The sequence below is a fragment of the Lepus europaeus genome, chromosome 21 (genome assembly GCF_033115175.1).
Source record: "Lepus europaeus isolate LE1 chromosome 21, mLepTim1.pri, whole genome shotgun sequence".
Lineage (NCBI taxonomy): Eukaryota > Metazoa > Chordata > Mammalia > Lagomorpha > Leporidae > Lepus > Lepus europaeus.
The window spans coordinates 56824861-56843057 of record NC_084847.1 but is presented as its reverse complement, the minus strand read 5'-3'; the positions used below and the strand labels follow the sequence as shown (position 1 = coordinate 56843057).

The window sequence follows — 18197 nt, the reverse complement described above, 5'->3', positions numbered from 1 at the left end:
CTGACCCGTCCGTGGCCACGGCACCCGGCAAGGGGGAACAAGGCCCAGCAAAAGGGGAGTCCAACTTCCCAAGGGGAGCCCTCGTGTCCCCTCTCTCATGGGATCAGACAAGTTGGTGTCCCCTGGAGACAGGAGGCCAGGCCAGGGTCAGGCAACAGCAGGAGCCCACTGGCTCCCCCAGTCCACAGGGCCCCTGTGCCTCTGTTTCCCTGTTGCTCCTCAGGCCCTACCCCTGAGCCTTTGCGCACACTGTTCCCTCTGCCTGAAGGGCTGTTCCATGAATGACTGCTCCGGTCTCTGCTCAGACGTCACCTCCTCCGGGAAGCCGGCCCTGCCTCCCAGGTCCCCCCGCCCCATGCTGCCGCTGTTCAGAGTTCCCGCAGGCCACGGACAGAGGCCCGGGTGGGGGGCTCAGGCGAGCCCTGACTCACCACCAGCTGGGTGCTCCGCTGCAGCTCCAGGGCCTGGGCCGCCTGCTGCTGCAGGTACAGGAACTCCTGCTGCCGCAGGAAGTGCTGCTGCGAGAAGAGCTGCAGCTGCTGGGCGTGGTGCAGGGGGCTGCGGCCAGGGGGGTACAGGGCGGGCCAGAGGGGCGGCACCGCGGCCCGCTCCATCAGCTCCGCTGCGGGAGACACACAGGGCTGGACACCTCCCGCCCACCCCAGCATCCCGCGCCACAGAGCCGGGGCCCAGAGGCAGGGACACGGGGCAGCCCCAGCCCAGGTCCAGGAAGCAGCAGGTGTCGCCTCGGGGGAGCTCCTACAAGGGCCAGCTCCCAGCAGCCCCCGGGGTCTGCGAAGTGGGCTCGCCAGGGGAAGGCAGCGCGCAGTAGGGGGCTCAGGTCCCGTTGACGTTCAGAGAAATCGGGCCCCGCCCACCACCTGAGCACCCTCTTACCAAAGTGAGGCAGGTGGTCGCTGGGGATGACCACCAGCTGGCCCGACTGGGGGTCCCGCACAAACTGGTAGGCCGAGGGCAGGGAGCCCCCCAGGCCGGGGGGGAACGCAGGCGCCACGCCCTGGTGCAGAGACGGGGGGCCCAAGCCTGGGAGGAGAGACTCAGGTGAGCGTCAGGGCTAGGAGGGCCCACCTCCCACCCCTGTGTCCGGCCTCACCCCCAAGGCCAGCTACTGCCCATCCCTCAACCCCCTAGGGCCACCGGCAGGGAGCCGAGGGGTCGGGCACTGGCTGACAGCAGAGACCCGCAGGGCTACCTCCTGTGGAACAGATGCCACTACAGCCCCGCCCCCACCCCCAGCCCGGGTGGGAAGGCCGGAGGCCTGGGCCAGGCCCCAGCTATGGGGACCCACCAGGAGGCAGCTCTGAGCTCCGTTCCTTGCACCCAGCACCTTCCCCGCCCGCCGCCCCGCGAGGGGCCCCACGCTCACCATAGGGGTGTCCGGCGAGCCACATGGGCGTGCTGCCCGAGCGGGGCAGCCAGGGGTGTGCAGCCAGATGGGCCGCGGGGTCGGTGGACCAGCGTCCGGAGCCCGCCAGGGCAGGGCCGCCGGTCACCATGAGGTTGGGGTTCAGGCCGTTCGGGGCGCAGCTGGTGGGGTGCAGGCGGGCCAGGTCGGCCAGCTCCTTGCTTTCTCTGGAGGGGGGACAGAGGCATCAGAGATGGCCTGGTCGGCCCCAGGAGTTGGAAAGGTGACAAGGGCGTGGCCCCTAGGACTCAGGCCCGCCCCAGGGCGGGCAGGAGCCGCCTGGCCCGATGCACGGGACCCGAGCCCTGGGCCAGGCCGGCAGCAGCTCTCAGGACCACCCAGCAGTCAAGGGACCAAGGGGCCAAAGGGTCAAGGGGTCAAGGGGTCGGCCCCCACCCAGCCCTCACCGGAGCAGTTTCTCCTGATCCCGGTCCAGCCGCGCCCCCAGCAGCCGCTCCTCACGGTGCCTGGCCCGGTCGTCCCCGCAGTCCTCGTCGGCTCGGCCGTGCCCTGCAGGGGGGCCCAGTGACGGTGACCCCCAGCCGGCCGGAGCAGTGCAGGGGCCCCCAGCTCCGCTCGCCCTGCCGCCCCCACCAGAGCCCCCGAGAACCTCCCACCACCAGCAGCACCCTGCAGCTCACCAAGCCCCCTCCAAGCCCCACGAACAAGTCCTCAGCACCAGGACGCCCCGTCCACCACACCCCCCGCCGAGAGCCTGACCATCACCCGTGGCCGTGACAAGGTATCTATCATGCCCTATACATCTACGGAACATGAGGCCGGCGTCGCTCCCCGGCACTGTTTCAATGGCAAGAGGGGCTTAGGGGGCACGGGCTGAGGTTCCCCAGAGCCCAAAAACGCGGCACCACCTGCAGCGCAGCCAGAGCCGGGCCACGGTCAGCACCGCCAGCCGCGCAGGTCTGCCTGTGCGTGACGCTCACTGCTCAGGAACCGAGCCACCCAAACACCGACCACAGAGGGGCAGTGGCCGCGGCCCCAGAGGGAGACGCCACCCACTGTCCCGTCCCTGCCCCTGTCTGCGGCCAGCCCTGCTGCCCACCCCCACGAGCAGAGACCTGGCCAGAGCCGGGTACCAAAGGGGAGGGGACGGCAAGCAGAGGCAGCACAGAGCCCACGGAGACAGGGCACGTGTCGCCCACTGTCCCTCCAGGTCCCTCCCCGGCTCCCTAACTGGGCGTGAAGTCCACGAGCCACAGTGCCCGCAAGCCTGGGAGGCAGGGCCCGCTCGTCGGCTCCACGGATGGGCTCAGCGGGAGCCCCCACCGGCCTGGGCAGCCCTGGCCCGAGGGCCTGGCCAGCCCCGCGAGCAGCTGTCTTGGGAGGGAGACGTGAGGCTGCTGCCAGGGCCTCCACACATGACCCTCGTGGGCAAAGACCCCACGGTGGGCTGTCACGCAGCGTTCTGCCCCTCGCCTCGCCATTCCTGCAGAGTAGAGCCCCCCAACCCCAGAGGCCAGGCCTCTGCTTCTCCCTCCAGGAAGAGAGAGGTGCAAACCAGCAGTCCCAGGAGCCGACATCAGAGCAAAGGCACAGCCATGCCAACCCAGACACCCGGCAGGGCAGCCGTGTGCGTGTGGGCTGGGGGCAGTGCCAGAGGTGGCCAGAGCCCCCAGGGCCTTCCAGCCGGGGCCCTGGGGTCCCTCTACGCAGTGCCGGCGTGCTCAGCGGGGCAGGGCGGGTCGGGCAGGCGAGGGAGCCGTCTATCTCCGTCTCCCCTGGGGGCCGAATCGGGGCGAGGGGCACCCCCGGCTGCAGACTGCCCCCTTCTCCCACAGGCCACGGCCAGCAGGGGCGCAGGGCAGAGGCGCCATTGGCGCCAGCACGGGTCGGACAGAGGAGGCAGGAGGAGTGGGGGCAGGTGAGGCCCGGCCGGGGCGCCCCTCGGCTCCAGGCCTCCACGAGGGCAGGGCTCGAGCCCACCTGCCCCCTGCGGGTAGGATGACCATGTCCAGGCACGGGCAGGACGAGGAGGGACCCCGGGGGGAAACTGGGGAGCAGAAGAGCAGCGATGGCTCTCAGGCAGGGCAGGGCAGGGAGCCCCCAAATCCCCCCCCACACACACAGCTGGGCTAAGAATCCAGAGCCTGGACCAGGGGAGACGGCAGCCCCGGGCAGTGGATCTGCCCGAGGAGGTTCTGCCTGGGCCCATTGCGCCCCCTGCAGTCCAGTGTGTCCCCTGCAGTCCAGGACAGCTTTGGGTCCAGTGTTCCCGGTGTCCCTGTAAGTAGCAGCACAGCTGGGCTGGGCCCCCAGCCCTCTGTCCTCCCTGCTGGACTGGCTGTCCTGGCACAGGCTCCAAGCACCTGCCACCCTGGGGCCACTCAGGCTGGGCCCCGAGCCGCTCCCTGCAAACCTGCTTGGCCTCCCAACGGGACAGCCGGGCTCCCCTCCAGCTCGGCTCAGTCCAAGCCTCTGTGCTAGCCTGGCTCGGGGCCGCGACGGCCTCTGGGTAACACACCTGCAGCGGGGGTGAGGCCCAGCCAGGGCAGGCTTCACCTCCACCTGCTCGGCTCCCAGGACGAACAGTGTCACAGGTGGCACTGGGGTCTGAGTGGGTCTCCCCCACCTTGGGACCCCCCCACATGCCATTCCCCTCACCCAGAGTGCCCTTCCCTCTGGACGACTCAACCTCAGCTTCAGATGCCACCTCCTCCAGGCAGCCCTCCCTGACCAGCCTCCTCCCCCACGGTCTCCTTGCTGTCTCCCCTCACAGCACACTGACTCACTCCCTCACTGACCGTCCTGCTTGTTGGCTGTCTGCCTCTCCCCGACCCCTGACACAGAGGGACAGGAACTGGGCGAGGGAATGGGTCCCTGTGGGCATGAGGGAGACAGGCAGAGGGAACCGTGGCAAGGAGCAGCACAGAGGCCACGCGGGTGGCAGGGACAGGAGACGAGGTCACAGAAAGGGTGCAGGGACGTGGCTCAGACTTTGTCCAGGGTGACACGGGGGCCCGGGGCACCTGACCGAGGCTTCCGGCACCTCTTGTCCCAGCTGAGTCTGGGCTGGGTACCAGGTGCCCTCCCCGGAACCCCTCCACGGGGGAGCACCCAGCCTGGCAAGGGCCAAGCAGCCAAAGCCTGGTTGCCATGGCAACCCCCGGCCAGCATCCCGGCGTCGGGACAGCTGTGGCTGCTGCGTCTCGGGCCTCCTCCGTCCGGGGCAGTGGACAGAGGCCGTGGGATGGAAACCGATGCATCGCCAGCACCTGTGCAGTGTCCCCTGCCCTGGCTCTGCCCAATGGACTAGCCCGGCGGGGACACCCTCAGCCCATGCCACCCCCCGGACCTGGTCCCAAACCCGCCTCCAACCACAGAGGTGACAGAAAAGTAGGGGTGAGGAGCAAGCCCCAGCTACAGGTCGCGCTCCGGCCCGCCTCAGCCCCACCGGCCTCAGTCTCCCCATCGTGAAGGGGGAGGGTCCTCGCGGCGGGCATCCACGGCAGGGGCACTTCACGGTCTGCTAATTGGCTTCTTGGCGGACCTGGGGCTCCCAGGGGCAGGTGACTCACGCCCAGAGCCCAAGGGACACCCCAGCCTCTCTCCAAAAGGAGGGCCCAGGGTTCCTGCACCGTCACACGCTCTGCACCCCGACACCTGGGAAGCAGCGGCCTGGGGAGGCGCCTCCTGGGAGCCGTCAGCCGACCCAGGCCCAAGGCCCAGGGGGTCCCAGCCTCCTGTTCAAGGTCACCCAGCCCCACACGGTGGAGCCAGGGTTGGAGTCCACGGATGGAGGCAGAGGGCACCCCTAAGACCGCAGACGTGGGGAGACTGGGAGGAGGCTGGGGGAGGGGCGGGCCCACGCTAATCAGGTGTCCGGAGCCTCTAACTCCTTCCTCCCTCCAAGGAGGGGCCCAGCGGCCTGGAGAAGCAGCGGCCCTGAGGCGAATTCAGAATCCAGCCACTTCTCCAGCATTAGCATCAGCAAAAGCAGCTCCGAGCAGAGCCCACGCCTTGAGGGCGGGCACGCGATGCCCGCGCCCCACATCGCAGGGCCTGGGTTCCAGTGTGGCCTCCTCAGCCTCAGGTCCAGCTCCCTGGTGATGCCCATCCTGGGAGGCAGCTGGTGATGGCTCAAGTCCTTGGGCCCCTGCCACCCACATGGGAGACCCGGAAGGAGTTCCAGGCTCCTGGCTTCCACCTGGCCCAGCCCCGGCTGTTACAATCACCTGGGGAGTGAACCAGCAGATGAAAGGCATCTCTCTCTCATTCACTCTGCCTTTCAAATAAATCTTTAAAAAGAAAGAAAGAAAGAAAGAGAGGGAGAGAGAAAGAAAGAGAGAGAGAGAGAGAGAGAGAGAAAGAAAAGGAAAAATTTGGAACATACCCTTCCATTCCTCTCTCTTACATGTTCTCCTGCGCACACGTTCCCACAATGCCATGGGCACAGGGACTCAGGGCCCCAGGATGCCTCTGGATGCCATGAGCCCCCAAAAAAGGAGGGCACCATCCTCGCAAGAGCATCCACCCCCAGGGAGGCACGGACCCCAACCTCCAAGCCAGAGGCCTGTCCACCACTGAGCTGGCCACCTCCAATCAAAGAGCTGTTGCCCACTCTTCCCATTCCAGAGTAAGGGAAAGCTTTGTGCACGACGCCCACGGACAGAGGGCGGGGCTCCCCTGGCTTCAGGGGACCCTGGGCAGGGCGATGGGGTCGTTCAGCCAATCAGCAACCTTCGCTAAGCCTCACTCACCCTGAAACATTTAGGCCGAGTGGAAAGTGTGAGAACGATGGGGCAGGCGGGGTCCCACCTCCCAACTCAACATCCACGCACCTGAAGGCTGCTGCCGGCTCGGACAGGCACAGGCCACATCAGAGGCTGCTCTGAGAAGAGGCCCCAGCCGGGCACCAAGCGCTGCCGGTGGAAGGCACAGCACGAGCGGGGGCATCAGGTGGGTGTGCCAACGACAGCACGAGGAGGAGCGGGCCTGAGACCCCTCCCCAGAACGGGGGTAGGGGGAGGCGGCAGCACGAAGGGGCAACCAGAGGACGTTCTGCAGCCACCGTGGGCATGGCACGGGACAGGGCAGCCCGGGCCTCACGGGGCCCTTCCAGGAAGGAGGTAGCCAGGGCTGCGCAGCAGGGACCAAGGGCAAAGCCCAGGAGCCAGCATGGGCGGACACAGGGCCAGGCCCAGAGAGGTGGGAACCCAGGAGATGTGCACCCCAGGCGCCCAGGCAGCAAAAGGAGCGCACTCGTGGGCCAGGCACGCGCTCACAGCCCGTGGCCACGGGGACAGAGGCCCAGCGTCAAGGAGCCACCTGAGCAAGGAACAGCCGGCCCCGGTCTCCCAGGCCCTAACCCCGCCTGCCGGCCACATGCGCCAGCACACGATGCGCAGCCTCGCCCCTGGGCCACGGCAGCCTCAGCAACAGGCTCTGTTCCGGGTACACCAGGCCCCGCGTCCCAACAAATGGGCCCAAAAGTCAACTCCCCAAAGTCCCAGGAGGGACCCACCAAGGGAATGTGTGCCGCCTGGGACCCAAAACCCAAGCCAGCCACCAAGGTCTGGAAAAAACAGCCAGCCTCACGGTCACTCCGGCCAAGGCCACTCCTCCTCGCTGAAAGCAATGTTTAAACACACGTGTGTGCGAGCACACGCAGGAAGCATGTGCAGGTCAACACAGGCGGATGCTGCTCACAGGTACACGAGGCCCCTGGCCAAGCGGTCACTCAGGCGCTCCAGGTCAGGACCCCGAGGGATGACCAGACCCGGCTTTCCCCTCGTTTACCCGCTCACCCGTTTCTCATCTACTCCGTGCCAGGTCTCGCACCTGCTGGGCTCTGGCGGCACAGACACGGGTATGGCACAGCGGCCTCCCGCGGCACTCAGAACCGAGGCCTGGGTCTACTCTACTCCTAGGAACCACCATCCTCAGGAAATGACTCAAAACACAGCCAAGCGCCGGTTCGAGTCCCAGCCACTCCGCTCCCGATCCAGCTCACTGCTACAGCCTCAGAAAGCAGTGGAAGTGGCCCAAGTCCTCGGACCCCTGCACCCAGAAGAAGCTCCTGGCTCCTGATGGGCACAGTTCCCACCGCTGCGGCCATCTGGGGAGCGAACCAGCAGATGCAAAACCTCTCTCTCTGCCTCTCTGTAACACTGCTCTCCAAATAAATAAACAAGTCTCCAAAAAAAAAAAAAAACACACACACACACTCATCCACTCATCGCGACCCTCGGAACACAGACCACCACGAGGCGGGAAACCAGAACACCCACGGCCTGAGCTGTGGTACCGGCGCTCAGCAGACTATTTGCAACCGTAACACACGGTGCTGCTACCACGTGTTTGCCACGGCCCAACACACGTGTGCACGGCAAGACAAACTCAGGGAAAGCCGGCAAAGCGCCCAAGGTGTTGAGGAGATGGAATGTTCTAGACCATTCCGGCATGTTCTGCGCCGTTCTAGTTCCAAACCGCACTGAACTTCCCATCGCGGCCACAGCGCACGGATAGGGCCAAAGCAAGCCAGGCCCAGCAGCCAGCCGGCCAGCCAGCGTGGACGTACCTTTGACGGTGCTCAGCGACAAGGATCGCTCCTGCTCGCCCAGGCCGGGCCCCAGCCGGCTACTGCCGCCACTGTCCTTCTGCCGGGCCACGGCCACGGCGATGCCCACCGGCGGGTGCCGCACTTCGGCCTCGCCCTGGGCCCCAGAGCCATCGCGCCCGAAGGCCTTGGTGCTCTCGGGCCTCTCCGGGTCCCGCTTCAGCTGCCGGCCGCTGCCCGCCGCGGCGGGGCCGCCGGGGTGCGGCAGGCGGGCCTGGGCCCGGGGTGCGCCCGCAGACGTGGGCGCCGGCTCGGGCTTCATGGTGCCCAGGCCTCCAAACGGGCTCTTCTTGCCGCAGCCGCCGGGGCGCACGGCCACCGCCTCGCGCGCGAAGCTGCCGCTGTACTTGATGAGGCTCTGCATGGCCGAGGCCTCTCCGGGCGCGTGCGCCGCGGGGTGCAGGTCGGCGCCGGGCCGGCCGCAGGGCGCCGAGGCGCGGGGCAGCGCCGGCCCCGGGTCCAGGTAGGCCTTCTTGGAGGCGGCCCCCACGGCCTCGTCCTCGGCGCGGCCGGCGTGGTGGTGCTGCGCGGCCAGCACGGCCATCTGCGTGGTGGCGAAGTTGCCCAGGTCGAAGGGCTTCCACTTGGGCTCGGGCCCCGTGGGCGCGGGCGGCCGCCCGGGCTCCAGGCCGAAGAGCTTGGCGGCCTGCTGGGCGGCCGGGCCGCGGGGCGCGCGCTCGCAAGGCCGCGGCTCGGCCTCGGGCCGCAGCAGCTCCTTGGCGGGCAGGTAGGCGCGGGGGTCCGGGGAGGCGCGCGCCGTGCGGGCCGGAGGGGCGTCGGCGGGCGGCGGCGGCCGCTTGAGCGAGCGGATGACCGAGTTCTTCTCGCGCAGGGCCTCGGGCCGCTCCAGGGGCCGCGGGGAGCCGGGGGGCGCCTGCAGGACGCCGGGCCGGGCCGCCTCGCGCTCCCGCGCGCGGGCGTGGGCGTCGCGCGCCTGGGACGCGATCTGGATGGGCCCCGCGCGCTCGTCGAAGGCCTCCACGGAAGGCACGAAGGTGGGCGCCACCACGCGGTGCTCCCGGCCCGGCTCGCGGAACACGGTGTAGACGCCAGCGGGCGCGGAGGCGGCGGGCGCGGGCGGGCCCTTGGGCAGAGGCGGCGGCGGCGGCGGCGGCGGGGGCAGCGGCGAGGGGCAGGGCCGCGGCCCCGCGGGCAGCAGGGCCTCGGCCCGCCGCAGCAGCCGCGCGCTCTCGTCCTGCCGGGCCGCCTCCTTGGCGCCGGCGCGGCCCGACTCGGCCACCAAGGCGGGCAGCCCCGGGTCCCCCGCGCCGTTGCACAGGTTCAGCGCGCCCTTGCCCTTGGCCTCGGCCAGGAAGGGGGACAGGCGCTCGGCTAGGCGCGGGGGCGCGCGCTCCTGGCGGCCGTCGGCGCGCGCCTCCTGGGTCAGGTCCACCACGCGCGCCGCCTCCTCACGAGCCCGCGGGTCCTTCTTGCCGAAGAGCGGAGGCGGCTCCCCGCCGCGGCCCGCGCGCTCCTTGGCAGGCCCTTCCCGGGAGGACGATGACGAGGAAGAGGAGGACGAAGAGGAGGCGGAGCCTTTGGCTGGGGCAGCCGAGGAGTGGCCCCCGGGGGTCCTCGAGGAGGGCGCGTGAGAGTGCAGGGCGCTGGGCGCTCCGGGGGCAGCCAGGTAGAAGCCGTCTGCAGAGAGGGGTCCCACAGTGAGCCAGAGGACGTCACCCCCAACCCATCCCGGGGCCCCAAGAGCAGTGCCGCTGCCTGCGAACCTTCCCGAGGGTCCCCCATCCGCCAAAGGACAGAGGCCTTTTAAAAGCTGCCCAGAGGCCCAAGCAGGGCTCAACAAGGAAGGGAAGTGTCCGAGGTGCCCGGAGGCCATCGGCAGGCCCCCAGGGAGGCTGTGCGGGCCCCTTGGGGCTGGGGTCTCCAAACAGCATCGCAGAGAGGGTCTAGGAAAATACAGCTGGGATCTGAGACACGCCCCCCCCAGGAGTCTCCGCAGCCCCCCTCTCCCATCCCCCCAGCCCCCCTCTCCTGTACTCCTGCCTCTCACCTTTCTGGGCATCGAAAATGCTGGGCTGGCCCAGCTGGCTGAGGAGGGGGCTCCCACTGCTGGGGGGCTCCAGGTGGTTCAGGTGGAGGTAGGATGGGCACAGCCCGCTGGGCATGTGGGAGAAGCCTGCAAAAGAGGGGGAAGCCGGGCTGGTTTCACAGCAGCTCCCCGCTGCCACACCTATCTGGCTCCCAGCCCTGCCTCGGGTCCCAGGCAGCCCCTGGGGGCTCAGGTTCTCAAAACCCCCAGGAGGGGATCGGAGGGGGTCCACCCGGGAGGGGCTGGGGGCAGCGGGCCAGACACCAGTGCCGCTTTGCCGCGTTATTCTCATGAAAACCTCGAGACAGAGGTAGCAGCTCCACTGTGTATCCTCGTGTCATGGAAAGCCGAGGCTCAGAGGGGACCCCGTGTCCAGGGTCACTCAGCGGAGGAGCCTGGCTTTGAACCCCAGGTCCACCGACCCTACAGCCTGGACTCGGCCCAACTCGGCCCCCCGCCGACTGGTCTGAACAGGGCCCCTTCTCTGCTGTGTGACCTGGGCTCGTCGCCTGCCTTCTCTGAACCTCATCGCACCCAGCCTCTCTGGCTGCCGGGAGGAATTCCTCCTGCTAAGGGTCCTTCCCAGCCCCTCACCAGGGCTGCGCAGAATCAGGGCACTGTGGGACAAAGACAGGAACAGAAGCAAGCCCTCTAGGGACATGGGGAATGACAGCTTTGGAAAGTTAGGTGGCCAGGCACCCAGGCAAGGGTCCTGATGCTCTGCGCCTAGGCACAGGGAACCCCGGGGCCCACTGGACACCCCTAAGGGACCCAGGTACCCCAGGCCTCCAGAGTGCCCTCTGAGGCTGGGGTCCTCTCCCCCAGCCTCATCTGACTGCCGTCAGCAACAATCACAGAACGCAAGAAGCCCCAGACAGAGGTGTTCCGATGCGCGCACACAGGCAGCGGGCCTCTGCCATGTCATCTGTCCAGTGGGTACAACAGTCCCCACAGTGTCCCGCAAGCTCATCAAGTCCACAGCACCTGGGACGAGGTGGCGGGGGGAGGAACCTCAGGGCTTGATGGTGGCACAGCAGCGCCCTGCCCCTGGCTAACAGGGCGAGGTCCAGAGGGGACCCAGGCCAGGAAGGCCTGGCCAAACCCCACCTCCTACAGAGGCAGGCCCCGTGCAGGGGGCCTCCACAGGACTTCCCCAGGGAGCCGGGCAGAATGGCCTGGGGGCTTTCCTGTTATGGGAGCAGTACTTCAAAGACCAGGCAGAGACCCCGGCCCAGGGGGTGCACCCAGCCCTGCAATCTGGCAGAACCTAGCGGGGCCCACAGGAGGAACCCGAGAGACCTGAACCTGGGCAGCCTGGATGCACAGCCAGGGGAGAGGTGGGGGTGGGGAGCAGGGCCTCCAGGGTCTTTCCCCAAACAACGGGGAAGGAGACTCCAGGAGCACAGAGTTCAGCGACCCCCACAGAGACAAGGCTGCAGCAAGAGGGCCCTCTGCCCCCAGGGTTAGTAAATAACCCAGCCTCTAAGTGAGAAGGTGGGGCCAGCACACCAGGCCCTCAGGGCTCACACGCCTGCCCGGAACAGGGTGGGGAGAGGAGCAGGTGCACTGAGCGGGCCAGCAGGTGGGTGGAGCTGCAGGCAGGAGGGTAGCTGTGCAAAGGCCCAGTGACAGCAGGGAACAGCAGTCAATGGAGGAAGGGCAGGGAAGTCAGGTGACCAGGGCTGACCCCACCACCCAGAGAGGAGGGGTAACCATGCTGGGGAGGGGGAGGCTGGCAGACCTGAGACGTGCTGGGGGGGGGGGGGGGGCAGTGCTGTGGCATAGCGGGTAAAGCTAGTATCCCATATGGACGCTGGTTCAAGTCCCGGCTGCTCCACTTCCAACCCAGCTCTCTGCTGTGGCCTGGGAAAGCAGTGGAAGATGGCCCAAGTGCTTGGGCCCCTGCACCCATGTGGGAGACCTAGAGGAAGCTCCTGGCTCCTGGCTTTGGATCGGCGCAGCTCCGGCTGTTGCAGCCAATTGGGGAGTGAACCAGCAGATGGAAGACCCCTCTCTCTCTCTCTCCCTCTCTCTGTGTCTCTGTGTAACTCTAATTTTCAAATACATAAAATAAATCTTTTAAAAAAAAAAAAAAGTGTTGGGGCAAAAGGGCCACAGTGGTGGGGATGGCACCAGGCAGCCCCGTCCGCCCGCCCGCCCACTCCTTACCTTCATGGGCGTGGGCCGCCCACAGCTGCACCATGGGCAGGTTGCTGGGGGTGGGCGAGCGGAAGGAGAGGTCAGAGGGCAGGGGCACCGGGCTCCCATGGGATGAGGCTGAGGGGCCCATCCCGCTGGCCACGAAGCTGCCCAAGAAGGCCTCGCCTGTGGAGAGAAGGAGGCCGTGAAGTCGCCGCCCCGAGACCCCCACCGCCCCCAACTGCACGGAGCTGACACAGGCATGATGGCCAGAGACGTCCCGCCCCCACAGCCCTGGCCCGCTGCCACCTCGGCCACGCCCCCAGGGAGGGCTCTGTGAGCCCGGATCCCCTCCCAAGTCAGAGGAGGCGCCTACTCCCCACCTGCAAAGGGAAGTCTCAGGCAAGTGGGGGGCAGGGCTTCCCGGGGCCACAGAGACCAGGGAGGACACCCGGGCCCACAGAGTGACTTCCGTGAGCTAGCCACGGCAGCCCTCAGCCAGCCCACGTGCCCACTGCACAGCCCAGGAAGGTAAGGCTCATGGATGGGTGAGCTCACTTGTGGACAAGGGTGCACAGGGCAGGAGCCATGCCCAGAGGGGAGGGGCCCATCCCTCCAGCGAGCCAAGGTCCCCGCTAGCAAGGGCCGAGCTGACCAACTGCCACTTGGGAAGGCGATCCCGATAGGCTGGGGCCCGGATGGGAGCCACACCCACCTCGTCCAGCCCAGCTGACTAACTGGCCACCCACACTCAACAGGACACCTCCCCGCTGCCACCAGGGGCTCCGCCCCACCGGCTCCAAAGCAAGACGCAGGCAGGCCCCGGGGTCAGGGGCCAGAGGGAGACCTGGGACAAGGAGTTCCCTTTCCAGGCCTCAGTTTGCCAATCAGCAGAATGGGCATAAACACGTCTGCCTTTCAGAACCGAAGAGGGGAGCCCGCGCTGGATGATGGCAAACGACGGTAAGAACGGGCGGTGTATGACAGAAATGAGAGTCACCAACAGCGGCAGTGCCACTCACGGAGAGCTGCCCCGCAAGCAACTTCCATCCTCTCACCAGCACCCTTGGGAGGAGGTTGCCGAGCCCCAAACACAGGACTGGGCCCAGCGTTCACCCAGCCCCCACGGGGCCCCCGTGTGCCGCCGGAGACACCCCCTCTGAGGCGCTGGCTGCAGCTGGCACACGGAAGGCAGGTGGCCTGGCATGTGGGGCTCTAGCGCCCAACCACCCCGGTCCAGAGCGCAGAGGGCTCACAGACCCCAGCCCCATCTTGGGGTGTCCAGAAGCCCGGCTTGCAGAGCCCACACAACACAGATGCGAAGCGACCCCCTCCTGGGACACGGGACCCCAAAACGCCCGACCTGGCACCACCAGGGTATGCACGGGGAACCCAGGCCGTGAGGGCCAGGGGCTCCACCCCAGTCCCCCAGAACAGAGACGGAAGCAGGCAGGACAACAGGGGGCCGCCGCCGCCCGCCCCATCCGCCCCAAGCCACCCCCGGGCCCGCCTCCCGCGGTCCAGCCCAGCCCCTCACCGGACTCCGGCGCCAAGCCCTCGGGCCGCAGGGCCGTGGTGGCCTCTCCGTCCATCCATGCGGCCCACGCTGGGCCAGCAGGGCCTCTGGGCCCTGCCCAGCCCAGGCTTCCTCCTCACCGTGGCGGGCAGGCGGGCGGAAGGCTCCGGAAGCCGGCAGCCAGAGGTTTGCGCAAGGGCTTACATCAGCAGCCAGCTCTTCCTGCCCCGGGCCCACGGAAGCCCTGCAGCCGGGGCCTGCCCTGCCCGGGCTTGTGAAACCCGCCCTGAAGCAGCACCCGGGCCGCCGGAGCGTTGGGCCCAGATGCCACCAACGGCCCCCGCCCACCACAGGTCCCAACGGTGCGAGAGCTCCCTCCTCCCTGGCTGGGTCAGGCGGCGGGGGGTCCCCGGGGACAGGGGCAAGGCAGGGCCACTCTGGGCCCTGTTTACAGCTCTGCAAAATGGGCGTGTGACCCCTGCTGGCCTGGCTTTGAGAACGGTGGCACTGATGGCCATGAACTGCCCGCCGGCCACGGCTGGACAGCGGCTGCCCAGTGCAGATCAGACTTGGCCACTCAGGCACCTGCTCCACCCCTCCCCACCTCCTTCTAGACCCCGCCTCGCTCTGCTGCCACCGTCCCTGACCCCCGGTGGTCCCGGCAGACCCGGAACCAGCCTGTGACAACGTGCAGGCACAGATCTGTGCGCCTGGGTGCTTACTGTCCGCCCCTCCCACCCGAGCCACTTCCCTCCCCAGCAGTGGGGGCTCCGTGGCGTAACAGCGAGGATGTGTCACTTATGCACACAGGCCCAGGGCAGTCCGTAACACAAGAGGACTCAGAGGAGAGAGAAAGGTAGCCCCTGACCCCCAAGAGGGGCCCCATAACCTCAATGGGGCTTCAGCAGCCTCAGGCTGTCCCCGCCCGTCTCCCCAGGCCAGGAGCAGACAAGCGGCCACCACCTGCCCCTGCCACCAGGGTCTCCAGGCTGCCGGCTGAGTGGCCACAGTGGCCAGCCCCCACCCCAGCCTGAGGCTCCCATGCAGGGGCTACCCAGCTTGACCCAGAAGGTAGCGACACAGGGGCCAAAGCTCACCTGCCTGCCGGACCGTGTGAACCCCCCAAAGCTAAGCTGATGAGCTGAGCCGGGGGGTCTCGTCCCCTCCCCGCTCCCACCCTGCCCCTTGGTGACCAGGGCTCTCTGTGCCACCTCTTTCGCCCTCTTGACCTGGGCACTGCCACACTGCGCCACACCCCACATCAAGAGGGCCTGGCTCCCGTCCTGGTTTCCGCTCGGACTCCAACTTCCTGCTCACACACACCCTGGAAAGCAGTGACGATGGCTCAAGCACCTGGGTCCCCGCCACCTACATGGGAGACCCAGGAGTTCCGGGTGCCAGGCTGCAGCCTGACCCAACACCTGCTGTCGCGGGCTCTTGGGGGATGAACCAGTGGGTGAACGAGCTCTTCTCTCTCTCTCTCAAATAACGTTCTTTAAAAGACTTATTTATTGGGGCCAGCATCGTGGCATAGGGAATTAAAGCCGCCTCCTACAGCGCTGGCATCCCACATGGGCGCCGGTTTGTGTCCCGGCTGCTCCACTTCCGATACAGCTCCCTGCTCACGCACCTGGGAAAGCAGTGGAAGAAGGCTCAAGTCTGTGGGCCCCTGTACCCATGTGGGAGACCCAGAAGACACTCCTGGCTCCTGGCTCCTGGCCCAGCCCCAGCTGTTAGGACCATTTGGAGTGTGAGACAGCAGACGGAAGCATTCATTCTCTCTCTCTCTCTCGATCTGTAACTCTGCCTTTCAAATGGCTAAAACTGTTTAAAAATATATGTATGTATTTCAAAGGCAGAGTTAGAGAAGGAGACCCAGAGAAAGCGAGCTTCAGTCCACTGGTTCACTCCCCACACAGCCGAACAAGTCGAACCCAAGCAGGAGCCAGGAGCTCAGAACTCCACGCAGGTCTCCCCCACGGGCGCAGGGGCCCAGGGACGTGGGCCATCTTCTGCTGCTTTCCCAGGCCATCAGCAGAGAGCTGGAATGGAAGTGGAGCAGCCGGGATTCAAACTGGTGCCCATGTGGGATGTGGGCATCACAGCAGCTTAACACACTGGGCCACGGCGCCAGGGACCAAAATAAATAATTTTTCAAAACTAAAACCCAGGGCTGGCACTGTGGCGTAGCGGGTTAAGCCTCCACCTGTAGCACCAGCAACCCACAAGGGCGCTGGTTTAAGCCCTGGCTGCTCCTTTTCCAATCCAGCTCCTTCCTGCTAATGGCCTGGGATAGCAGTGGGAGATGGCCCAAGTGCTTGGGCCCCTGCACCCGTGTGGGAGGCTCGGAAGTAGCTCTGGGTCCTGGCTTCGGTCTGGCCCAGCTCTGGCCACTGAGGCCATTTGTGGAGTGAACCAGTGGAAGGAAGCTAAAACCATTGGCTGTGGACACCACACACACACATACGCGTGCGCACACACACACGTTTCTGATGGGAATGAACGCTGACCCCACTCCACAAGCCCCGGCACAATGCAGGCTTAACCACCGCCCACCGGCTGAGACTGATCTCCACCCCAGCCTTTGCTGGAGCAGACAACCGAGCCACACAGGCCTGCGGCAGGGGCAGGACTGGGAGGGGCTCCCCAGCTGCAGAGCCCAGGGACCAGCCTGCCGTGGGGGAGTCCCACAAGGGCCACCAGGAGCCAAGGGGAGGGTCTTCACCCTCGCCCCTTCATCCCCACCAAACTGGAGACGGCCTTGTGTGTCCACCACGTGGAGGCTGTGTCAACAGTGACACTGAGCAGGGCTACCACCAGTGGAACCCTGGGATCCGAGCTGTGCCACACGGGAGCCGCTCGCCCCCTGGGGAGGAGTGAGACAGAGGGTTCCCGGGAGAGGGCACAGACACGAGCCCGGCTGGGACACTGCGTGCCGGCGTCTCGGGGCAGCTGTCTGCGTTTCCCCGGGCTGTGGGACGCGGCCGATGTAGGCGATACGAGCTCCTGTTTGCAGAGTGCGGAGCGTGCGGCGCGCGCCACGTAGCGCCGGCTATTTCATTACTGCTCTTCCCTTTATCAGCGGTCTCGGCTGCCGGTGGTCAACCACAGTCCGAAAATATTAAATGGAAAATTCCACCTCTCAAGAGAAAGAGGGAGGGCGATCCCGTCCGGCTAACTTTTATTAGGGCGTCTTGTAACGATCGCTCTGTTGCGTCACTCACAGCTGTTCTCCGCCCATGGGGGCTCAGCACAGGCACACAACAGCGGGATCTGCAGGGGTCGGCATCGGCTGAGGCTTCCAGAGTCCACGGGGTGGGGGAGGGGGGGCTTACCATGCGCTCAACGGGCTGGGGGGAGGGGGTACTGACTTACAAAAGCTGGGGCTCAGAGCAGCTAAGAAAGGGGTCCGAGGAAGACCACCTCCCAAGTATCACTTGTCCTCTTGTGAAATAAAAATTTAAAGTCTGGGCTGGTGCTGTGGTGCAGCCACGGCCTGCAACCCCGGCATCCCATACGAGTGCTGGTTCAAGTCCCAGCTGCTCCACTTCCAATCCGGCTTCCTGCTAATAACCTGGGAAAGCAGTAGAAGACGGCCCAAGTCCCTGGGCCCCTGCACTCACACGGGAGACCCGGATGAAGCTTCTGGCTCCTGGCTTCGGCCTGGCCCAGCCCCAGCCTTTGCAACCATCTGGGGAGTGAACCAGCAGATGGAAGACTGACCCATCTCTCTCTGTGTCTCTCTCCTTCTCTTTCAAATAATAATCTTTTTTAAAAAATTGTGTGGGCTGGCATTGTGGCGTAACTAGCTAAACCACCACGTGCAATACAGGCATCCCAAATGCCCCACTTCCGATCCAGCTCCCTGCGAAGGCGCCTGGGAAAGCAATGGAAGATGGCCCAAGTGCTTGGAGACCGCAATGCTCGTGGCCTGTGAGTCCAGGGCTGGGTCTCTCTGCCCTTCCAGATCCTGGCACGGTCACTTGCCTGCAGGCTCGGGCGGACAGCAACTTCTTACCCACTCTGCAGACCCAGAAGCTGCGATGGGAGGAAACCCAGCGCCCTCCCCGGCAGCACACGGCCTGCCGAGCCCACCTAGGCTCCCGCCCCACCCACGGCCCCCCATCCACGTCTGGGCTTTGCTTCTGCCTCATTCTCCACCCCAGGTCCCCAACAGTAGCCCGGGAACAGCAGGAGGCAACCAACCACGAGGGTCCCCAGAAAGGGTCCCCCACACACCCGAGCCGCAGTTAGCAATGGTGGGCTGGGTGCTGCGCAAGCCCTTCCAGCACACGCCCAGGCTTCTGTCTGCCCTCTCCCCTGGGAGGCAGCAGGCGGTGGGGGCCCCTGCCACCCACGTAAGTGCTAACCCGCTGCACCACAGTGCCGGCCCCCAAAATAAATATTTTTTTAAAAAAATTGAAACAGGTCAACAGCAGCAAAGGCGACGTGGCGGATGGAGAAGGTACTTGGGGACATCAGAACGGGTAGTGTG

The 18197-nt window shown here is 66.4% G+C and overlaps 1 protein-coding gene across 2 annotated transcripts in view; it reads right to left on the bottom strand.

The window, feature by feature from the left end:
- Positions 1-18197, bottom strand: part of TNRC18 (trinucleotide repeat containing 18) — a 74164-nt gene that overhangs the window by 42258 nt on the left and 13709 nt on the right. For both annotated transcript variants that reach the window (XM_062180448.1, XM_062180449.1), the window contains exons 2-8: positions 12217-12372; positions 10009-10134; positions 7962-9638; positions 1834-1936; positions 1388-1593; positions 898-1044; positions 432-622 (exon numbers count right to left, since the gene is read on the bottom strand). In XM_062180448.1, the coding sequence (XP_062036432.1) occupies positions 432-622; positions 898-1044; positions 1388-1593; positions 1834-1936; positions 7962-9638; positions 10009-10134; positions 12217-12372 (2606 nt within the window). The remainder of the gene's footprint in view (positions 1-431; positions 623-897; positions 1045-1387; positions 1594-1833; positions 1937-7961; positions 9639-10008; positions 10135-12216; positions 12373-18197) is intronic.